This window comes from Achroia grisella, unplaced genomic scaffold (assembly GCF_030625045.1).
Source record: "Achroia grisella isolate CSIRO2021 unplaced genomic scaffold, CSIRO_AGI_Agris_v1 utg782, whole genome shotgun sequence".
Classification (NCBI taxonomy): domain Eukaryota; kingdom Metazoa; phylum Arthropoda; class Insecta; order Lepidoptera; family Pyralidae; genus Achroia; species Achroia grisella.
In genome coordinates this window covers 4761219-4782744 of record NW_026713022.1, presented here as the reverse complement: position 1 = coordinate 4782744, position 21526 = coordinate 4761219, and the positions used below count along the sequence as shown (strand labels likewise).

At 39.5% G+C, this 21526-nt stretch overlaps 1 protein-coding gene across 1 annotated transcript; it reads left to right on the top strand.

Annotated features, from left to right (window-relative positions):
• Window positions 1-274: 274 nt before the first annotated feature.
• LOC131851389 (histone acetyltransferase KAT6B) lies at window positions 275-19596 on the top strand. The gene is made up of 11 exons (XM_059201884.1): window positions 275-1449; window positions 3454-3618; window positions 7926-8146; window positions 8546-9882; window positions 10471-10654; window positions 10849-11246; window positions 11359-15382; window positions 15579-15706; window positions 16913-17190; window positions 18382-18538; window positions 19292-19596. The coding sequence occupies exons 1-11, from the start codon at window positions 895-897 to the stop codon at window positions 19564-19566; spliced, it is 7722 nt and encodes a 2573-aa protein (XP_059057867.1). The 5' UTR covers window positions 275-894; the 3' UTR covers window positions 19567-19596.
• The last annotated feature ends 1930 nt before the right edge of the window (window positions 19597-21526 follow it).

The following is a 21526-nucleotide window of genomic DNA, read 5'->3' as shown; positions in this document are numbered from 1 at the left end:
TATATTTATTTAAAAATATTTCGCTGTCGCGAATACCATATTAGAATTAATTCAGTTTTTTTAAACAAGACCAATTTTAAATTCCTTCCTAACCATTCAGGAATGTACTACTTACTTTTTTTTACAGATCTGTATAATTTAGATGTTCACCATAGACAATAAATGCGCGTTGAAGAATTACATTGTAGCGCAAGTAGATGAATTATATCTATATCCGATTATAATTGAAGTGGCAATACATTTGTGACCGACAGGATATCAAAAATATTTTTTTAACAAGGCAATGTGATTGATAGCCATTTTGGAGAACCTTTTGTTGGTGTTTTGTGAATGTTTTCATGTAAATTTTGTAATAATACAATAATAATAAAGTAATTCTAATATGTATAATACATTGTTGTAACAAAACATCAAATATTTACATTCTATACTGTTGTATTGTTTGTGTAGTGAAGACGCATTGTGATTAAAAAACCGGAAAGAACACTTAGTGTAAAAGTTTTATATTTTTATTTTATTTATCGGTGTGTTGTATTGTAACGTTTCAGAAGACTACTTTTTAGTTTGAGTTTAGTGAAGTGTTTTAGACCCCGTATATTATTTACGTCGCGTGTTTTGTTGTACGTAAAATTTAGATCGCCACAAGATGGCCGCCCAATGCCCGCTTCGCCAAAACTTGCTCGCGGGCCCCGATGTGTCATCAGGAAACAAATGCTTTGCGAGCATGCTGTGAACCGGCGTCTCGCACCCCGACCGTGTTTTCCGGTCGTATTCGGCGAGGTTCCATTACATAAAATGGAATTTCGCTTGAGGCGCCAAAATATGATGGGTGTTGACACAACTTCAATACCGTACCGTTACTCTGACGGCTGTACAAAATAATCGTTGATAAAAATGAGCGAGCCGGACGACGTTGGCAGAGATGTGTGGAAGCGATGGATATTGGAAGCGATACATAAAATAAGGTCTCAAAAACAGAGACCCAGCGTAGAGAGGATCTGTCATGCAATAAGACAGCATCACAACTATCATGAGGATGTTGTTTCGGAGCGTTTAGAGCGGGCGGTTCGAGATGGTACCGTTCTGAAGGTGTATAACAAGGGTCAGAGCTCATACAAGGACCCTGGTGGTCTGCAGAACAAGTCTCTTCGCATTTCGCCCGATGTGGACGTTTCGCGGGCTGTGGCGAAGGCTGTTCGTGAATTGGGCGAGCGTGACGGTTCAACTTTGCGGGCTATAGAGAAATATTTAAGGCAGGCATATCAAGTGGCAGTGGGGCCAGAGGTGGATGTTCGAGGTGTGTTAAGGTCTGCAGCTAAACGAGCAGTGGCCAGGGGCTTATTGATTCATCATGCAGGTTCTTATAAGGCAACTGAAAGACCTTTGACTTCACCTGGGGAGCGTCCTTCAAAGCAGAGGGTGAAGAGTTCTTCAGAGCCTGCTGATAAGGTAATATTTTTATAGATTTTTTATGACAAAACTAGTTATAAACTGGGGTTTAGGATTATGTTTTAGGTTATTGATTGACTACTAATACATCTTAATTAAAAACGAATACACAAAGATGTTATACCAATATTTCTATAAGAAAAAAAATATATATTATTAATAATGTATAATAATGCTATACAAACATAATATGCAGTCAACAGAATGTTTGGCTTGTTGAACATTCTTGTTTATATTCTCTAGATATTATCTTCTATATTTATATCTTCTAGAAAATATTTATAACATACTAATTTTAAAGTTTGAATTTAAATAAACTATTTAATTCAGTATTATTTACAATAGAGTTTGTTTTTTCATCTCGAAAACTTATTTGACATTACTTATGTTGCTAGCTTTTTGCAATTCTTAAATGGTGTTGGGAAATTAATAGTAATTGCCAATTTTTCTAAGTTATTTTATAGGTTTTATTATAATGTGTGAATGTTTAACATTAACATAAATATAGCATAGTTATTAATAAATACAGGATTTGGTATCAAAATGTTTTTTAAATTGACATGTACACTAAAGCAAAGTCTAACTGCTTTTATTTTTATAAAATAATAATTGACTGCGTCATTATATTTCATAAAATATATATATTTAAAATATTTGGCTGTTGAAACAATAAAAATATGCCTATATTAATGGAAGCCATAAAAATGTATATTTGTGTTTTCTGTTATTTTACATTTGTTGTTGTTATATATAATATATTTTTAAAATAAAGATTAAAGTAATAATAGTTGTATACTATGTCTGTTTTAAAAGTATGTCTGGGAAACTTTGATAAGTTTTACATTTTGTATTTTTTTTTTATATGATTTAAAAATTTGGTATTGCACATACAGTACTATCTCGCTACAGCTGGTAACATTATTTAAAAAGTTTACATTCACCCCTGTCAATATAGACTAAGATTAAAAAACAGACTATTATTTGTAAAATGTAAAGACAATTGAACAGGAATAAATTATTTTTTTAAATTTTGTCTGTGTGTGTGTGATATGATTTTAAGAAGTTTATTTTGCTAGTTGTTTACATCTTTCTTATAACTTTATATTTAATATTTAAAATGAAATTATTGTAAACAAGTAACAATACATAGTTTTAATTGCACCCATCACATTATATTCATATTGTTGAATATCTTTATAAAACTCACCATATTAGAGGCCTAGGTTGGTACAATGTTTATTTAAGATCATGGCTCATAAGACAATTGCATATATTTTTATAAATAATTATAGTGTGATGGTTGAGCTGATAGGGTGTGTTGCTAGCAATGGGACCTGGAGGTCCCTTTACTAACAATCATCTCCTATGAATGCAAACACATTCACATATTTGACTGTACAAATGTCTATAGGCTTAAGTGTTTCAAATATTGCTATTTAAAACACTTGATGGCTTAATGTTATTTTTTATGTAATTCAGACATTGCCTTACCTTACATGTCTGTATTATGGGGAGTACTGGTATTTCTACATTTTAGTTTTTTGACTTAGTAACATTGTTAATACTAAATTGAAATATTTATAAACATAATTAGTAGTTTGTTGTTGTACAAAAGTATGTGTTTTTTTTTATTGTATTTGCTGTTGGGGTACCTTTGGGGGAATGTGGGGTGAAGATGAAGTCAGGTTATTTAATGTGTTGTGATAAATTCACTACTAATTAGTCACAGGACAGATGGCTTGAAGGACCACACATCCATATATTCATATTATAAATGCGAAAGACTATCTGTTTGTTAACTGAACAATTTTAATTAAATTTGATGAGTTTCAGTTCTTCAGGAACTTACATCTGTCCATTGCGAATGAGTGAGTTTTTTTAATATAAATTTGAACCCTCTCCTGTTGGTTCTACATCATTGTTTTAATATTTTTAATGTAACAATGTTAGAACAATTGTACCATAAGCTAATTGGTAATGCTGCACTAAACAAATTTTTTCCAGAATTCCAGTCAGGGTGGTGCGCCCGTTTGCACTGAGTGTCTCAGTACCGATACAGATAACGGGCTAGGTTCAGTGGAATTGCTCATCAGTTGCCAACAGTGCAAGTTGTTTGCTCATCCCACCTGTGTTAACTTGATCGAGCATGTCAGTCAGGCAGCTATAAAGGTAAGTTATTATGTATGGTGTCATTATTTGATATGCTACCGTCTGTTACCTGCAACTTTAGAATTGAAAAGAAGAGTATATTTAGAATATTATATTACACATCACAACACAACAATGACGATGCTCACAGCAGCATATAAATTATTATAACATATAAATAGAAATAACAAAATGAATTAAAATCATAATATAAAAAAGTTAAAACACATATAGCAAAACAATAATTAAACTATCTGCTGCAACTAGCTGTTACCTGCAACTTCATCTGCATTTTTTAAATTAGAGATATCCAATAATAATTTCTTTATTCCCATTGAATTTAATTAAGATGTGTTTAGCCATGACAAGTTAACAGATTGACTGACTTTGTACTTATAGTCAGTTTTGCATTTAATAAGTTTGAAGTTTGAAAATCTTCTGTCTTATTGTTTATAGTCTTTATACTGATGTGAAGTTGATATTGTTTTTGTTTATTGCTATTTCAGTGGCTCTGTTACTCAGCTTGCCTAAGACATAGGCATCTTTTAATGTTTAATAAATATATTGATTTAAAATAAAAATATCTGTACTTACTAATATTATAAATTAGAAAGTAACTATGTCTATTTGTTACTTATTCATATTTGAATTACTAAAACATTTTTTATAAATTTAGTACAAGGGATAGATTGCATCTTATTTAAGGGCAGTTTCATCGCGAAAATGTGTATTAACTAATATGATTACTAGTATGAAATGATCATAAATAAAAAAAGAAATATCAATACAAGTCACTAATTGTCATGAAATTCGAAAGTTCCAGTTGGTAAGAAAAATACATTTCATATATATGAGGAAGAAGTTATTTGAGGAAGATTGAATAAATGAAACTAGGATTATAAAATATTTTACCTCGGTGAAATTAAAATTAATAAAATGAAAATTAAAATTCAGTTATAAAATGATTTAGATGTTTTTTACATATTATACTATTATAATATAATATAGTCTATGTCACTTCTGAATAATGTACTGAAGAAGTAGGTAGAAAGATGGGTAGATAAATTCTTTATGGATAAAGAATTTATCTATATTATTACAAATGCATAACATAATTTACGCTACCTCTTAGTAGTGGAGAAAACTTTATTTTATAATAAACATTAGAATTAAAAAATATAAAATTTGAAACAGTAAACATTTCCTATATAAATTTTAATACAAACGTTCGTATTGCATGTTTGAACAAGTCGCGACAAAAAATTGACTTGTCACAAAAAATTGTTTCGGTTTAGAAGGTACTATCATTTTATTATAATGAATTTTATAACAATATGTTGATCTGAGAAAGTCGAAAAATTAATTGAATTGTACAAATGCATGGCGGCCGCATAAATATGTTGACGGGCCGCGTGTTGCTCATCTCTGATTTCACCAAAAAAAGTGTTTCTCAAATCGGCACTTAGTTTAGTTTCCTTATATTAAAATCTAGACTGTTTTTTATAACTTCAAGGATTGAGTCCTAATTAGTGTGTGAACTTTTCTCTTACGTCTTTTTCCTAGTTTCGGCTACAAGACGCTTTCGGCTTATATGTGGTTTCGTCTGAAATCTGGTCGAAACCCAAATTATAGGGGTGTGATATTTATGATACTGATGGCGAGCTGACATCGAGTCAGGATAATATTTCTTTTAATTTTTCCACAAAAGATGGTTTTTATATGGAAATTTCAGTGTCGGTTAGGGCTCTAAAATCAGCTTCGGACGGACTCTGATATCCTTTTTACATAATATAAATTCAAGTCGGTTCCATTGTCTGTTCGCTTAGATCTTTTAAACTACGCAACGTATTTTAACGCAGTATTTAGCAATAGATAGAGTGATTCAAGAGGAAGGTTATATGTAAGTATAATACATGTACACCCGTGCGAAGTTGGGTCGAATAGCTAGTTATGTAATTTGGTTTAACTTAAATAATTGTATCATTTTTAAATATTTCAGTAATAGAAATAGTGAGCCAAAGCAACAAGTTTGGAAAACCTTTAGAATAGTTTGAAAAACAATGTAACTATTTATTTATTCTGTTTAAATCTATATAAATAAAGGACCAATCTCTGAGGTACAATGAAGTTGTTAAATTATATCTTCTTTAATATAAAATACAGAAATTTTATATTAAATTTTACGGATTTTGTTACGAGAGGTTTAAGTAAAATTATTTTACTGTGTAATAGGAACTTTATTCTAAAGTGACATAAGCTATATTTTATGATACCTATACATTACTCCTGTTATGAACACCTGAGTGAAATCGGAGCGGCCTACTTGTATAAATTAATAAATAGGCAAAGTTGTTTTACGTATATACTAGGATATCTTTGTTTTAAGTTTGACGCTGTCATTATTTATAAGTATAATTAGTAAATCACGGGATCTTACCACGTCTTATTTCCGATGATCCATGATCACGGGTGAACAGTTCATCCGTGATCATGGCGGTTGACGCACTGCAGAAATATCAGGAACTCAATAAAAATAAAACATGGTAAAATCCCGTAATTTACTAATTATTCTTATTCAGTAATAATTTAAACTTAGATAACTATACTCACCAATAAATGAAGAATAAAGGAAATATGCAAGATTAGCCTGTTTTTTTTTAAATGAATCCAAACTTTAGATAAAATCTGAAATATAAATGCCTATTGTAACTATTAGAGTGAGCCAGTTCTTCAGAAGTTAAGAAGATTACTCAACTGATACATCAAATTCGATGGCCAGCGTATAGTATAGAGTATCCATCTGAATTTATAATGAGATTTAATTTCTTAATATGTGGTCAAAAGTGAATATATTCATCATTAATGGTTTTATAACCATATATTTTTTATTTATATTACAATTCCTAATTTGATTCTAGATGCTTATGAGTATACAATAATCATATCAGTTTTTATTGTTAAGTCTGTCTATAGGCACTATTGAATCTCGCAACATTCGCTGTACTGTAATGTACTACTACATTTGTATAGTCTCCAATATGTAAAATTAATGATGACTTTAAGCGTTTGATGGGAAATTAAAACTAGAATAGAATTTAGATACTCAAAAATCAATTACAATATGTTTTTTTTTATTTAATTACATTATAACTGTAAGCCATTGAAAGCGGAAGGCATCGTTTACATAAGCTACATGACAGATTTAATGCATTGCCATTCTTAAAGATTCATTTTTATATTACTATATGGTGGCAAACAAGCATTGTTTGTTATCAGTTGCATACTCTATAATTTTATTGTCATATCTTATAATTTAAGCTGGTAACACTTGTTGCAAATTAAGCGGATATCGGCAGAAATTATGAGTCAAGGCAAAGATTTTGTTTATACAGTCTTGTAGTAAATAATTTACTAGAAATTCTGTTTTGAAGTTTCCAACTACTTTTTAGCACCATGAATGTTCTAGTTCGGTGTGATAGCGTATATTAAGTACTTATTTATGAATATTGTAAATTAAGTAAACAGGTATAGTCCGGCGAGCCATGTCGAGTTTGCTGTTCGAATGTTAGGTCGAAGCAACCAATGCGCATATTAAATTGCAATGTAGGCACTGGCCGTCTGGCTCTACATGAATTTTTTGGTTTAATGGTAATGGTCCATGTTATAAATACCTTTAGATTAACATGCATATGAAATAGTAACATTAATATAAACTGTCTTTGTGGTCACCGCCCACCAGATTCGATCAGTAGTTCTTCTCCATGACGGGTTCGTCTTATAGATTCTAAAAAGTGTCAGTTAAGGCGGAGGTTGTGAGACTAGTAGGTGAGCTTTGTTGAGTGTGAGATGCTCACATTACGTTGTGATGATGTGTATAGATGCGAAGCCGATTTTTAATGATTTTAATCAAGCTGTTAAAAATGCCTTATTCGTTGTTAACGGTTAATTAACCGTATTTTATGCTTGGTACTTTTAGTAGTGAGAGGTAAAAAAGGATTGACATAAAATAAAAGACAAATTAACTTTATAAAAGAAGTCTCAACTCTAATCTCTCTACTCTAAAAATGAGCCCTTTTCAATTCTAGGTAATATACTTAACTGTATTATTTCAATGTACACATATGAAAAGGTTTATAAAATCCTCGAGGTGTTTTAATCCAGACCAGATATATTCTTATATTAGCAAAAAAAGACTAGGTATAAAAAGTCTTTACTCTTTTTCTTTGTCTCTGTCGGATAACTAACCGTCAATAAACGCATTTTATCAGTAGCCGACCATAAGATTAGTTAATTGAATGTATTTTTAGAAGTGTAATGATGTGTCGCAGTCGTGCCGGTGGTACTGCGGGGAGTGCGCGCGGTGCGAGGAGTGCGGGCCGGGCGCGGGGGAGGCGGGCCCCGCGGGGGCGGCGGGGGCGGCGGGGGAGGCGGAGGGCGGGGCGGCGCGGCGGTGGGCGGCGCGGTGCGGGGGCTGCGCGCGCGCCGCGCACGTGCGCTGCCGCCCGCCGCCCTGGCGCTGCGCCCGCTGCACGCGCCCGCCGCACCACAGGTACGCCCCACCATATATCTACGGCCTTTTTCATTTATGACCTTTTGACGACGGACGCTAGTCGATTATTTTACTGCATTCCGTGTTTCTATTATTGAAATTGTAACTCTGCGAGCTCGGCGATTAGCGCGTGCAAAAAGTTTTCAAATGTGTACAAATCCCCGAAACCGCTTAATATTTTAACTAATTTTATTGGATTTTACTAATAAAAACGTTTTCCATCTGCTGAGTAAACGGTTATTTTGTCGTATAAATTCCTCATGTCTAATCTAAATAGTTTTTACTTTTTGGTAAAAAGGAACATCCAATATAGCTTAAATAATACTGATCTAAGAAATAATATATTAGAGATCAGATAAAACTCTTATTCGTTCTGAACTTTATATAATTTATTTGCAGATCGACAATGGGGGGGACTCCAAAAAGGAGAAAACCGAAGACGCCGGCGCGTCGTATCAACTCCGACGACGAGCCATCGGACGGTAATGACCCGCCACCCTTCACTCGCATCCCGTCCGAACAGAGAATGTCCAAGGAGAAACAAAAATTTTTTAGATTCTCCGCGTTCAATTTAGTAAAGCGGAGACAATGTAGAGAGTCGTCGAGCGAGTGGGAGGGGTGGGAAGGGGGGTCGAGGTGGGGGGGCGTGCGCGTCACGCGCGTGCAGCGCCTCGAGCTGCGCCTCGAGCCGCGCTCCCCCACGCCCAGCGACGCGCCCGGCTCCTCCTCCGTCTCTATCTCCGCATCCGCATCCGCCTCTGCGTCCGCGTCCGCATCCGCGTCCGCCTCCGCATCCCCTTCCGCCTCCGCATCCGCCTCCGACTCCGAGCCCCCGCCGCTACGCGCGCTGCTGCCCGCGCCCGCGCCCGCCCCCGCGCACCTGTCCGCCGTGTTCGAGCGGCTGGCCGCCGACGCCAACCCCGACGGAACCTGGGGCTTCGCCGCCGAAGCGCAGAAGCAGCGACGCATCGAGGAACCGCCGAAGTCGCCGCAGCGCAGGCCTAAGTCCCCCGACAAGCGCCGAGTGGTTCGCCGCAGTAGGTGCGGCGACAGGTTACTGACCACGTTGTTCGACGGCCTATCCGAGTTCTACTCGGTGCGAACCGCGTCGAGATCTCAGTCTAGACATCGATCGGCGAGGACGGTCGAGCCTGAGGAGGATCGGCAGGTTTTGAAGGAGACTAGAAGCACTTTTAAGCGATATCAGGCGGCTTTGAGCCGCGGGCGAAGTCCCAGTAGAACGAAAAGTCCCGGCCGCGCGCAGAGCCCCGGTCGAGCGCGCAGCCCCAGTCGGGCGCGGAGCCCCGGTCGAGCGCGGAGCCCCGGTCGACCTCGGAGTCCCAATCGGGCGCGGAACGTCAGTCGAACGCGAAATCTCAGTCGCACGCCGAATCCCAGTAGAGCTCGGAGTCCCAGCCGAACGCGGAAACCCAGTCGCGCGAGGAGTCCCAGTCGGACGAGAATCAATCGAGCGAGGAGTCGGTCGCGGCCGAAACTAGAGAAAAAGCCGGATGCGCGGCAACAAAAGGGCGCAGATAGAGAGCGCAGTAGATCGCGCGGTCGAGAGGTAGAGAGCGGGCGCACGGCGGGCGAGGAGCGGCTGTCGGCCTCGGCGCTGGTTAGGACGCTGGCGGCCGGCAAGCACCGCGCCGCGCCCGAGGACGCGCGTAAACTGTACCGCGGGGTAGCGCTGGCCAGCCGGGCCGCCGCGCCCAGGCCGGCCACCGATCAGACGGGTAAGATCGGTTCGTGAGGTGCGGTGAAAGTGTCGTGGTGGATCTGACCGACTCGCTCGCTCTGATTGATGGCCGGCGCTCCGCTGTCTCTCGTTTTCGTTTCTCTTCCGAATCTCTCTGTTCGGACTCGGGCGAGAGAGTCTCGCCTCTAGGGGTTCGCTTGCGTCGTACTCGGACGCCGAGCGCCGATGACACCTCTCGTTACTCGGGTTTCGGCCGTATCCACACATGCACTTTCGCCCGCGCTTCGCGTTGTCCCAGCGTAGATGTTATCATACGACCGGGTCCTTCATTTTATAGAGCGGCGTCAACGAAAGTGGCGGGTGTTAGTTTCCGAGAGGGTTATGATGAAGGATCCTTTTTTTTTTATTTTATGTTAATTTTTTGTGCAGGGTGCAATTTTAAAATTAAATAATCGGATCATCGTCAATAACGTCACCGTCTAGGCGAGTAGCAAATTTTAGCGTGGACGCTTAGAGCTCATTAGTCGAGTAAATATTTGCATATCGACGATTATAATAAATAAGAAGTGTGTGGTGTGTAGTCCGCGTTGGAGGAGGATGTTACAAGTAGCGGTGCGGTCCACAGAGTGCGCGCGGCTGCCGGCGGGCGTGGCGGCGTGGGACGCGGAGGTGTTCGCGGAGGCGCGCGCGGCGGGCGCGGGCGCGGAGCCCGAGGCCGAGCCCGCCGCGCGCTGCCCCTCCGCCATACAGTTCGGACAGTGGGAGATCGACACCTGGTACTCCAGCCCCTTCCCGCAGGAGTACGCCAGGTCAGTAGCGTGCCTACTAGTTCACTCATTGTACGGTCTATATTCATAGTTCCGTTGTACTATTTAATTACATCATAATGATGGATTTTTGTTAAGCATCAATAATATAGTTTGTATTAAAGATAGTTTAATTTCCCTGTTATGAAAAACCTAAGTAAACACACAGCACTTACAGAATATTTTTTTATTTTCAGACTCCCGAAGCTATTTCTCTGCGAATTCTGCCTAAAATATGCAAAGAGTCGAGCGGTGCTGATGCGGCATCTGGACAAGTGCTTGTGGCGACATCCACCCGCCACCGAGATATATCGCTGCGGCGACATTTCAGTGTTCGAAGTGGATGGGAATGCGAACAAGATCTATTGCCAGAATTTGTGCCTGCTCGCTAAGCTCTTTCTCGACCACAAAACTCTGTACTATGACGTGGAGCCGTTTCTCTTTTATGTGCTGACAAAAAATGATAGCAAAGGTTGCCATTTAGTTGGCTACTTTTCCAAAGAAAAACATTGTCAGCAGAAGTACAATGTGTCTTGCATAATGACGATGCCGCAGTATCAGAGACAGGGTTACGGAAGATTCCTGATCCATTTTAGTGAGTGGTGGAATCTTTATTTCTTTTTATTATAACTTTCATAAATGAATATGGTATACATATATATATATTCGTGGGTATTTTTTAAATTAACGACATGTTTTTTTTACAGGTTATTTACTTTCAAAAGAGGAAGGCCAGCCGGGTACTCCAGAAAAACCTTTATCAGACCTTGGAAGAGTTTCATATCATGCATACTGGAAATCTGTAATTCTCGAATTCCTCCATGACCGTAAAGATAAGCCATTCACATTTGAAGAAATTGCTCATATGACAGGCATGCACATGAATGATATTGCCGTAACATTTCAGTTGTTAGGATTTGTAAGATACCTACCAAATAACGAAGAGGTTAAATTGGGACTCTGTATAGATTGGCATAAAGTGGAAAATCACGTGAAAAAGTTAAGAAGTAAACCACGATTGGAGATAGACCCAGAATGCCTTAGATGGACGCCTCTTCTGGCACCTACAGTAAATCCTTTCAGATCACCAGAGGAGGCGTCTGGGGACCAAGAAACTGAGAACGAGGAGACAGAACCAAAATCCGATAGTGATGCTACGGCCACGGAGTCGGAAACTCCCACAGCTAGTACTGCTAAAATTCCTACTACTACAAAGATTCCTACCAAAATAGAGAAAGAGGAACTACCGGTAGAGGTAACATCTTCTGGGAGAAGACGGACCAGACCCCTTAAGTATAGTGAAACTACTTATCAGACGACGCCGGCCGTCAGCGATGGCAATCGAAAGAGGAAACGTGATCTCAGTAGAAAAATGTCAGAGTCAAACTTTGAAGATATAAAGGATGACGAGACGCCCAAGCAACAAGCAAGTAAGAGTACATCTAGAAGATCCTTAAGAGTCCAAAATGAAGATAACAATGACAATAATAGTCAAAGAAATAGAAGACCTAGTATGAAAGATACTCCAGTATATGCTTCTGACAGTCAAGAAAGTCAGGAGGAAAGTGCAAATAATACATTAGTTGCTACTCCAATTGTTAATACTATTAAAGCTAAAACTAAACGGAAAATGAGTTGGAAAGGACGGCCGAGGAAACGTCAAAGGGTCAATAATAAAACAGTAGCTAGAACTAGTTCACCAGTGATTAAGAAAGCTAAACTAAATGACAATAAAGATGTAATCAATGATTATAAAAAAGATGATCCTATACAGGAAGCAGATAAATTGCCCGAGATGCCTGTGGATGAGCAAAACACTCCAAATAAATTAAGTGAAGATAAAGAAAAAAGTAAAAATTCCGATGAGAGCTCTGAAGATTCCTCTGGTGAAGCAGATGATGAAATGGATGTAGAGGAAATCGAAAACAGAAATGACGCTCTTAAACCGACCACACCACATAATACGGAAGAAAATAGTACAGATCATCACACTAGTGACATGGAACTTGATAGTATACACATGGATTCTCCTAAATCTATAGCAGAGAAAGAGCAGGACATGAATGACATGGCCATAGACAAGCCCGAGAAAGATAATGAGGAAATAAAATGTAATGAAAATGATAAAGACAAAATTGATGAAAACATGACAAAAGAACCTGCAGAAATAAATGAGGTGACAGAGGCAAGAAATGGCGTAAAGAAATCACCTTGTAAACCACCTCTTGACGATAAGGACACAATTATTATATCAGAATCTGACGACAATAATAGTCAAAGCTGTCCACTCCCATCACCCACGTCACATTCTGTAGCGCCGGTATTGCAGAATAATGAGAATAAGCCAAAAGAGATTGAAGAAAACGAAAGTCCGTCTAAAGTTATACCAGTCGTATCAACAGAAAATGCCCACATAGTATTAGATCCTAAAGTGCAGGAGGAAGTTAGTACAGCAAGACCTGTAGTAGACAGCATCTCACCAAAAATCCACTTGATTGAAACAATTGTCGTGGAAGGGGAGTCTGACAATGCCAATTCCCCAATTATATCACCTAAGAAAAATGACAAATCGGTTATTAGCGAATCTCCAAAACAAAAGAGTTCGCCGGAGAAAATGGAAATAGAGGTAATTTGTGAACAGAAAAAAAGTGAAGTTAGAAAGGAAACTGTGATACAACATCAAGCCATAGATGAAAGTAAGACTCCAGAGAAAAAATCGCCAACAAAAATCGAAACAATTATTCAGAATTTAGATCCCCAGAGAGAACTATCATCAATCGTAAAAAAACCAGATCCCTCCAAGATAGACTCTTTTCAAGAATCAGATAATAGAAATAAGATTCAATATCCAATTGTAAGTAAAGAGAGTGAAATTACCTTTCGAAATGAAGCATACTCAAGAAAAGACGAAGTTGTTATAACAAGAAATATAACAGACCACAACTTTCAAAACGTACCAAATTATCAAAATCCCGTGAACAGTTCAATGACTATACAACAAATAAATTCAGCGCAACATTCATTTCTCAATAACAGATCAAATATAAACAAAGAATCTCAATCAATACAGACTGAAGTTCTGAAGTCAAATGAACAGAATCGTGTTATAAATAGTATGGTAGACACTACACCAGTGATAAGTAAACCCGCAACAAAATTAGAAGTACCCCATCCTATATCTTCTCCAGTTATAAACCCAGTGATACCAAAAGTCCCTAATGTGTCAGAAATAAATTTTTTACCCAGATGCCATAGCGCTAACCCCGCTATAAACATAGGTCTTGATAGATCGGAATTGGAAGCAAACTATGCAAATAAAACTATAGCCTTACAAGCTTCTATAGCTGGTTCAATGAATATCGTGCAGAGTAACTCCCAAGACAAAAATGACTCTAAACCTAGAGAAAAGAGCAAACTTCGGGATGTACGCGTGAATTCCGCTCACAGCAAAATAGAGAAAACGGAAAAGAAAACTAATAAAAACGATACACCAAGAAGTACACCAGAACCCAAACTGTTTTTTCCTGAGCAAAACACCAATACTAGAAAATCAGAGACGTCTGTCCCTATAAATGTTATTAATTCTGTAGCGGTCACCAGCAAAGTAGAGAGTAAATCGTCAAACGAAGCGCCAAAGAAGCAGGATTTTTTTAAGAAAGAAAAATCAAGTGCCAGCAAGTGTGAGTCGAAGAATACTTCGGTTAAACACGATAAGAGTTGCACGAGTCAGTTAAATTTAAAGGCTTCTGTCGACCATCAGAACGATGTAAACAAAATGTTGTCTAAATTGAAATACGACAATGAGTTGATGCCTAAAGCTGATTATTCAATGAATCAAATTCCAAACTACCATACGACGCACGCACAATACCATCAGTGGGCCCCGTGGTCAGACCCTACTGTTGGTCGTCTACAGAGTGGATGGGATCCCAATAGGTTTATAGATATGAAAAATGACAAAAACTATTTTGATAAATTACAACAGTTTAACCTTCCCACTCTGGATCAAATGCAAAAGTCTCCTCAAAAATTGCATGGGAAATACGATCAGAAAGATTTCCACAACATAGCATATGGAGCGCTTTCGAGTGGGATATACGCTACAGGCCTCGCTCATCTGAAGGAGACGAAGGGGCCGAAAACGTCTGAATGTTCGCAGAAGAGTGATTGTAAACCATCAAAACAATCAAAAACGACTACTGCGTGCCAGACACAGTGCGAGTCTAAGAAATCGGCAGACGCTCAGATGAAGCAGATGATGCAACGACAAGCTAACAAGCAACAGGAGGCGACTAGCTGCGCGGAGTACCGCCAGAGTACGCAAGTGCTGGCGTCGCCCGGTTGTAAGACGCCTTTCAACCAGAACGGTCCGTGTCAGGAGAAGGAGATCGAGAAGAAATCTCGCCAGACTAAGAAGGAAGAATCTCCGAAAGATACGAGCAAGGAAGAGATGTGCGAAGCGGTGAGCCCGGCGCTGCAGTCGATGGGCGTGTATACGCCGGACTCGACCAGCAACTCGGTGCACTCGGTGCAGTACCCGGCGTGCGAGCTGGACGTGAGCCAGCTGGGGCTCGAGTCGCCCACCAGCATCGGCTCCGACATGGCCTCGCCCTGCTCCATGATGCACATGCACCCGGCGCCCAGCCCGCAGTACTCCTCCCTGCACATCCCCTCCATCATGACGCAGCCCAATCAGCCGCCCAAGCAGCAAAAGATCAACAATAGGAATAGGTGAGTTTTCGATTTAGCAATATATGAGCTACATTAAGCCGCGGTACTATGACTCATCGGAAATACTATATCAATTACGAGCTTCAAGTTTTTATGTTTACTTGCAAGATTAATAATTCATTACGAATCCGATGACAGCGACGCACCGATGTGCGTCGCTGTGACCGCCCGCCTAATAATTATGGTAATTCCTCAGGAACAACAATTCGAGCGGCGGAGGAGGCGGCGGCGGCGACAGCAAGGCGTTGCGCAGCGCGCCCACCCCGCCCGCCGCCCCCCCGCGCACCCGCGCCACCCCGCCCGCGCACGCGCACCAGCACGCAGGTACCTAAATAAATATTACGATCCGGCTCGAAGGACCGAACGAATGTTGGGGTTGTTCCTACACTCGTCGATAATGATAATTGATAGTCTACGAGGATGATGAATAAAAGATACGTCCCATAGTGAACGCTTGATGTTACACACTCATTTATTGTATAGTAATATATGTATGTAAAATGATAAATGTAAAAGAATAATACATATTTTGAAAAAAGAATATAAATTATTTCATTCGAATGTTGCTTTACTTTTTGTTCTGTTTATATGTATATATATATATTATTCTGTTTATATATAATAAATGACTTTCGAACACTGAGTTTACATGTTCAAATTTTAGATAAATAGAGAACGGATTCAATTTTTTAACTCATCGTCATATGTATCTATTGTGCATGCAAATTATTAAGTTTCAAGTATATCTTATATATAAAATTCTCGTGTCACAGTTTTCGTTCCCATACTCCTCCGAAACGGCTTGATCGATTCTCATGAAATTTTGTGAGCGTATTGAGTAGGTCTGAGAATCGGCCAACATCTATTTTTCATCCCCCTAAATGTTAGGGGTAGTCCACCCCTAATTTTTATTTTTTATATTAAGGCAAAACAACGTTTGCCGAGGCAGCTAGTAATATATAAAGTTTGCTCTTCTACATAAACACAACTACACTTCTAAATATATATAACTCAAAGGTGACTGACATAGTGATCTATCAACGCACAGCCCAAACCACTGGACGGATCGGACTGAAATTTGGCATGCAGGTAGATGTTATAACATAGGCATCCGCTAAGAAAGAAGAATTTTGATTAATTCTATCCCTAAAGGGGATAATATTTTATGGGATGAAAGTTTGTATGAAACTTTGTCAATTTTAAACCGATCGGGCTGAGACTTTGCATGCATAAATCTACTTTGACGTAGGCATCCTCATAGAAAGGATTTTGATAAATTCCACTCTGTGCGAAGCCGCGGGCAAAAGCTAGTAATTTATAAGTACATGATTATTATAGTACGATGTTCCATACAGATAATATTCGACTGTTTTCATCTTTTAAATTACTAATATTAGTAAGATTGTTAACTTTCTGCTAGCTAGTAGCACTTATCATCTTATTCTGTTATTATCTATTGAACGACTATGAATATATGGTTATACGGAGTACATATCGACGTAGTGATGGATGTGTGCGCTTACATCGCAGGCGGCACGGTGATGCAGGCGAGCGGCGGCGGCGGCGCGGGCTACCAGGGCGGGTACCTGCCGTTCCAGCAGCAGCAGCAGTACCACGCGGGCGTGGCGGGCGTGGCGGGCGTGGCCAGCGTGGCGGGCGTGGCGGGCGGCTCGTGGGGCGCGCCCAGCTGCTCGCTGGCCAAGCTGCAGCAGATGGCCGACGCGCCGCAGCACCACCACCCGCCGCACCCGCCGCACCCGCCGCACCCGCCGCACCCCCCGCACCCACACACGCCGCCCGCGCACCAGGTACGCACCACCACCATTACCAAAAACGAATCCACGGATCACAACACTATCACAACTACGATCGACACTATGTCGACCACTACATTCGCCAGCACTAGTACAACCACCTACAAAATCACAATCGACACTACCAGTACTACCACCATCATCATTAGCCTTACCATTAACACCATTAGCATATGCATTACCACCGACACCACCACCAACACTACTATCATCAACACCGTTCCTAACACCAGTATCACTAGCACAGGACCTACCATCAATATCACCAGCACATGCACTATCACCAACACCACCACCAGCATTATCATTATCATCATAAGTAAAGTGTTTGAAAAAATTATGCTCAATCAAATGCTTCAACACTTTAAAATAAATAGACTGCTTCACAGTCGGCAATTTGGTTTCACAGCCGGTAAATCAACTACTGACGCTGGTGTAGCTTTAATGAAACACATTTTTGACTGTTGGGAGAGATCTCAGGATGCTATCGGTGTATTCTGTGACCTCTCAAAAGCATTTGATTGCGTTGATCATGAAACACTCTTACTCAAACTAGAACATTACGGTATTAGATATGAAGCACTATGCATGATGAAATAATGTTTACACGATAATAATGTTTTTATAGAAAAACTTTAAATCTATAGCACTGACAATATTATCTGATTACACTAATAATGAGTGCGTAGCTACTTCTATGTTGATTATCGCATGACTCTTACTTGTTATACTGTAATTATTTATATAAAAAAAACATCTATTAAAAAGAGCAACACACAAGTTTCTTGCTCATTCTTCTTGTGATGAATCTGCATTCCGAATGAGTGGTAGAATCAAAATATGACTATTCAAAAGTGCTTGTAATGAGTTTATTTGAATAAAATCTTTATTCAAATAAACACATTACAAGCATTTCTATTTCTATTTCACCAGCACATACACTATCACTAACACCACCACCAGCACATGCACTACCACCAATACCACCACCACCAGCATCACTAATAGACTGTAACTAACACTAACATTCTTATAGATAGTTCGAAAATGAAACTGTATATAGTTTTGTCACATACTCAATTTTTTTTTACTACTTTCCCCACCATCCAAATTAGTAGATTTAGTTGTAGTGTTAGTAGATATGCGATGTAGTGATGGGTATTAATAGATTGTGTTTTGATACAGAATGAGTTGTTGCAGTACGCGCAGCAGGCGGGCACCCCCCCGGCGGCCGGCGTGGGAGGCGTGGGGGGCGTCGGCGGAGTGGGCGGACACTACCACGCCAAGTACTACCCCCCGCACAACCAGCTCGACTCGCCCAGGAACACCAGGAACGCCTCCAGTGAGTCATCACATATCACCCCTCTAACTGCTCAGATCTCTTTACGAGTACCGAATAGGCTTTCGAGCAGGAAAGAATCTTTATTTATACGCTCTTTCATGCAGGAAAGAGTGTGCATGTAAATGTAGACAGAGAACGAGAAAAACTGACACGCCGTCAGTGAGTGCATTCCTGCGTCTTTTAATCGTGCGTGCTTTAGTGTTTTTTCTTAATAATTAATTATCATTGCTAAATGTCCTACATATCTAAGTTTGGTGTAAAGACATGTTTATAGATTTATTGATAATTTAAGAAATCTGTGATACAAAAATCAAAATTTTAAAATAAAATCGAGTAAGCACTAATATGGACATTAACAAAAAAATATAATTAATATGTATTTATAGCATAATCCATAACACTAATCGCTAGAAATAATAATGCAGAAGAAGTGTAGTGTATTTCGTTATATCAGTCAAATATTTAGAAATTTAGTTTAGTTTTAATTCTTATATATACAGAGATAGTATTTCATACTTGGAACATTATGTATACTGACATTAATATGTGTCCGTGGTTTCCTGCGTGAAATTTATAGCCTATATGTTATCCTGATATTAGCTATGTTACTGTAAAGTTTAATCAAAATCCCGTCAGTAGTTTTCGCGCGATAGAATAATGAGCATTCATCCATACTCACAAAATTTCGCATTTATAATATTAGTAAAATAGCTAAGTATACAGTTGCAGTGAAATTAACATAAATATTTGCAGGCAACCTGAGCCCGATGCAGCACATGCAGATAGCGCCCGGGTCGCGCATGTCGCCCAACATCAACACGCACATAATCAGCCAGTACGGGCTCAACGGGTACCGCATGTCGCCGCAGCAGCAGTTCAACAACCTGCCCGTGCAGATGATGAACATGCAGGGCGGCGTGCAGTACGGCGGCGCCGACCCGCGCGGACAGCAGCCCAACGTCTACTACGGCTACATCAACCCGCCGCCGCTCGCCATGCAGCCGCTCAACTCCACCACGCGCCGGTAGCCCGCCCCCACCACCACCACCACCACCACCACCACCACCACCACGCGCGCCCTGCACGCCCGGGACCCTCGCCACCACGACTAGATCCGCTACACACTTGAATCCTGCACTAAATTGTGTGCGGTAGATTCATATCCGTCCCTGGGACCCCCGGGACCCACGACACGTGATACGGCGCTGTAGACTCTCCACCCACTTGAACTCTACACAATTTAATGTGCTAGTAGATTCATATTTGTTTGTCTCCGTTTGTACTTGAATTATCAGTGTCTACTATAAACTCACTCTTGTAATGTTTTCATTCAGTACATTTTTGTCTTTTATTGTTTATAATCAGTGTTTACTATAAAATCACTCTTTTTACTTATACAATGTTGCATCTTTTCCTTCTAAACTTAATATGACTACCACTCACTCATAGACATTAATAGTTTCTATTGTTATTATCAAAGTGTGATCTATAAGCAATAAGCGTGTGTCAAGGATGTGTGTTAAACTTGATTGAAAGCACAAAGCAAACGAGATAAATCAATGTCCTTAAAATCAGTGCGGGGCCTTCAAGTCGCTCGAGTGTATGGACCTCTAAACGTTGACACCACTTCGGTTGCCTTACCCTTCCGCGTCGGAACTTTCCGTTACGCCCGCCGGAGGGCGCCGCGTCCCGTATGGAAGCTGAATAAAGTACAAAATTGAAGATAGTGTTGTATTTAAATGTGTTTATAGTGATGACGACTGTGACCACGAATCGTAGCATAATTATATAGTGCAATAATTTTATATGCTCCGTTGGAGATGTGTGTATCGTGTAGTGATCCACGGAATGTCACGTCGAGCGTGACGCGACGGACAACGATCTGAATGATGGGCGTGCTTGAATCCTAATAAATTATACAGGGTTAGCTAATCTCGATCTGAATTAATCCGGGATTACTAATCTGAAACCCAGAGGAATGCCATGGAACTGAATAACTTTGCCAAAGGAAGAAAAGTTGTAACCTATCATATTGAACTGGAAATATATGTGGTTTAAAATGAAATAATTTAAAATTTCGACTTCAGTTTCATTAGTACTAGCACTGGGTTTCAGATTTGTATACCACAAACAACCCTGTATATATCATTATATATATACTTAGTTTCCAAAGAGGTAATCTTAAGTCTTTGGGTATGTCAAAAATAAGTGCAATTGTTTTTTGTTTTGGAGTTGCATACTGTACGTCTGATATAAAGATTCGTTCGGAACTCGTATTTATATGTATATGCTGTTACGTTAAATGTTTGTGTACACACGCGAGATGTAATACATTATTGCCTGTACAGTTGGTGTGTCTAATTATAATTTTACGAATAAGTACCCAGTTTGTCTTTAAATCTGTTCTTCGAAGTGCCTCTCACGTCCCATCCGCTTAATCTCTGTGTAAGATATTGTAAATGTACCGCTTTCTATTAACACAAGGCTGTATAGACATAGGTCCCTTATAGTTGTAGTATACGTGTATGATAATTACGTTTTTAATTTGTGATAGTGAATAAGGAGTGGACGGGCGCGGCCACGCCACCGCGGGCCTAAGGGACACTTGTTTTTTTATATTTTGTATTCTTTTACACGATTTTAGACTTAAAATTATTATGTAATGATAATCCATTTGTTTTTACGCTTCGCTTAAGATTATTTTCGTGTTATCACAGTAATTTATTGCCAAATGTTATTAACACTGATTGCGTTTAAGAGTTTTAAGAAAAGTATTTTAGGTTATGATTTAAGTTCGGTCTGTGCATGTTTTACGATTAGTCGTTAGGTCGGCAGCAGCGGTGCGGTCGCCCGACGGCCGCGCTCTGCTGAGAATCGGTAAATTATTTTGTAAGATCTGCTCCTTTAAGGTTATGAATGTTATTTGTTACTAATGTGTAGTAATTATATGAAATATTGTAAATATAAATAACAGTAAGGAAACATGTA

What these genes read in the sequence shown, in the direction of transcription:
- LOC131851389 (XM_059201884.1), top strand. Translation starts at nt 895, where the DNA reads ATGAGCGAGCCGGACGACGTTGGCAGAGATGTGTGGAAGCGATGGATA. An exon ending in AAGATCAACAATAGGAATAG is followed by an intron (nt 15,383 to 15,578) that starts GTGAGTTTTCGA and finishes GTAATTCCTCAG; the next exon opens with GAACAACAATTCGAGCGGCG. An exon ending in GCACGCGCACCAGCACGCAG is followed by an intron (nt 15,707 to 16,912) that starts GTACCTAAATAA and finishes CTTACATCGCAG; the next exon opens with GCGGCACGGTGATGCAGGCG.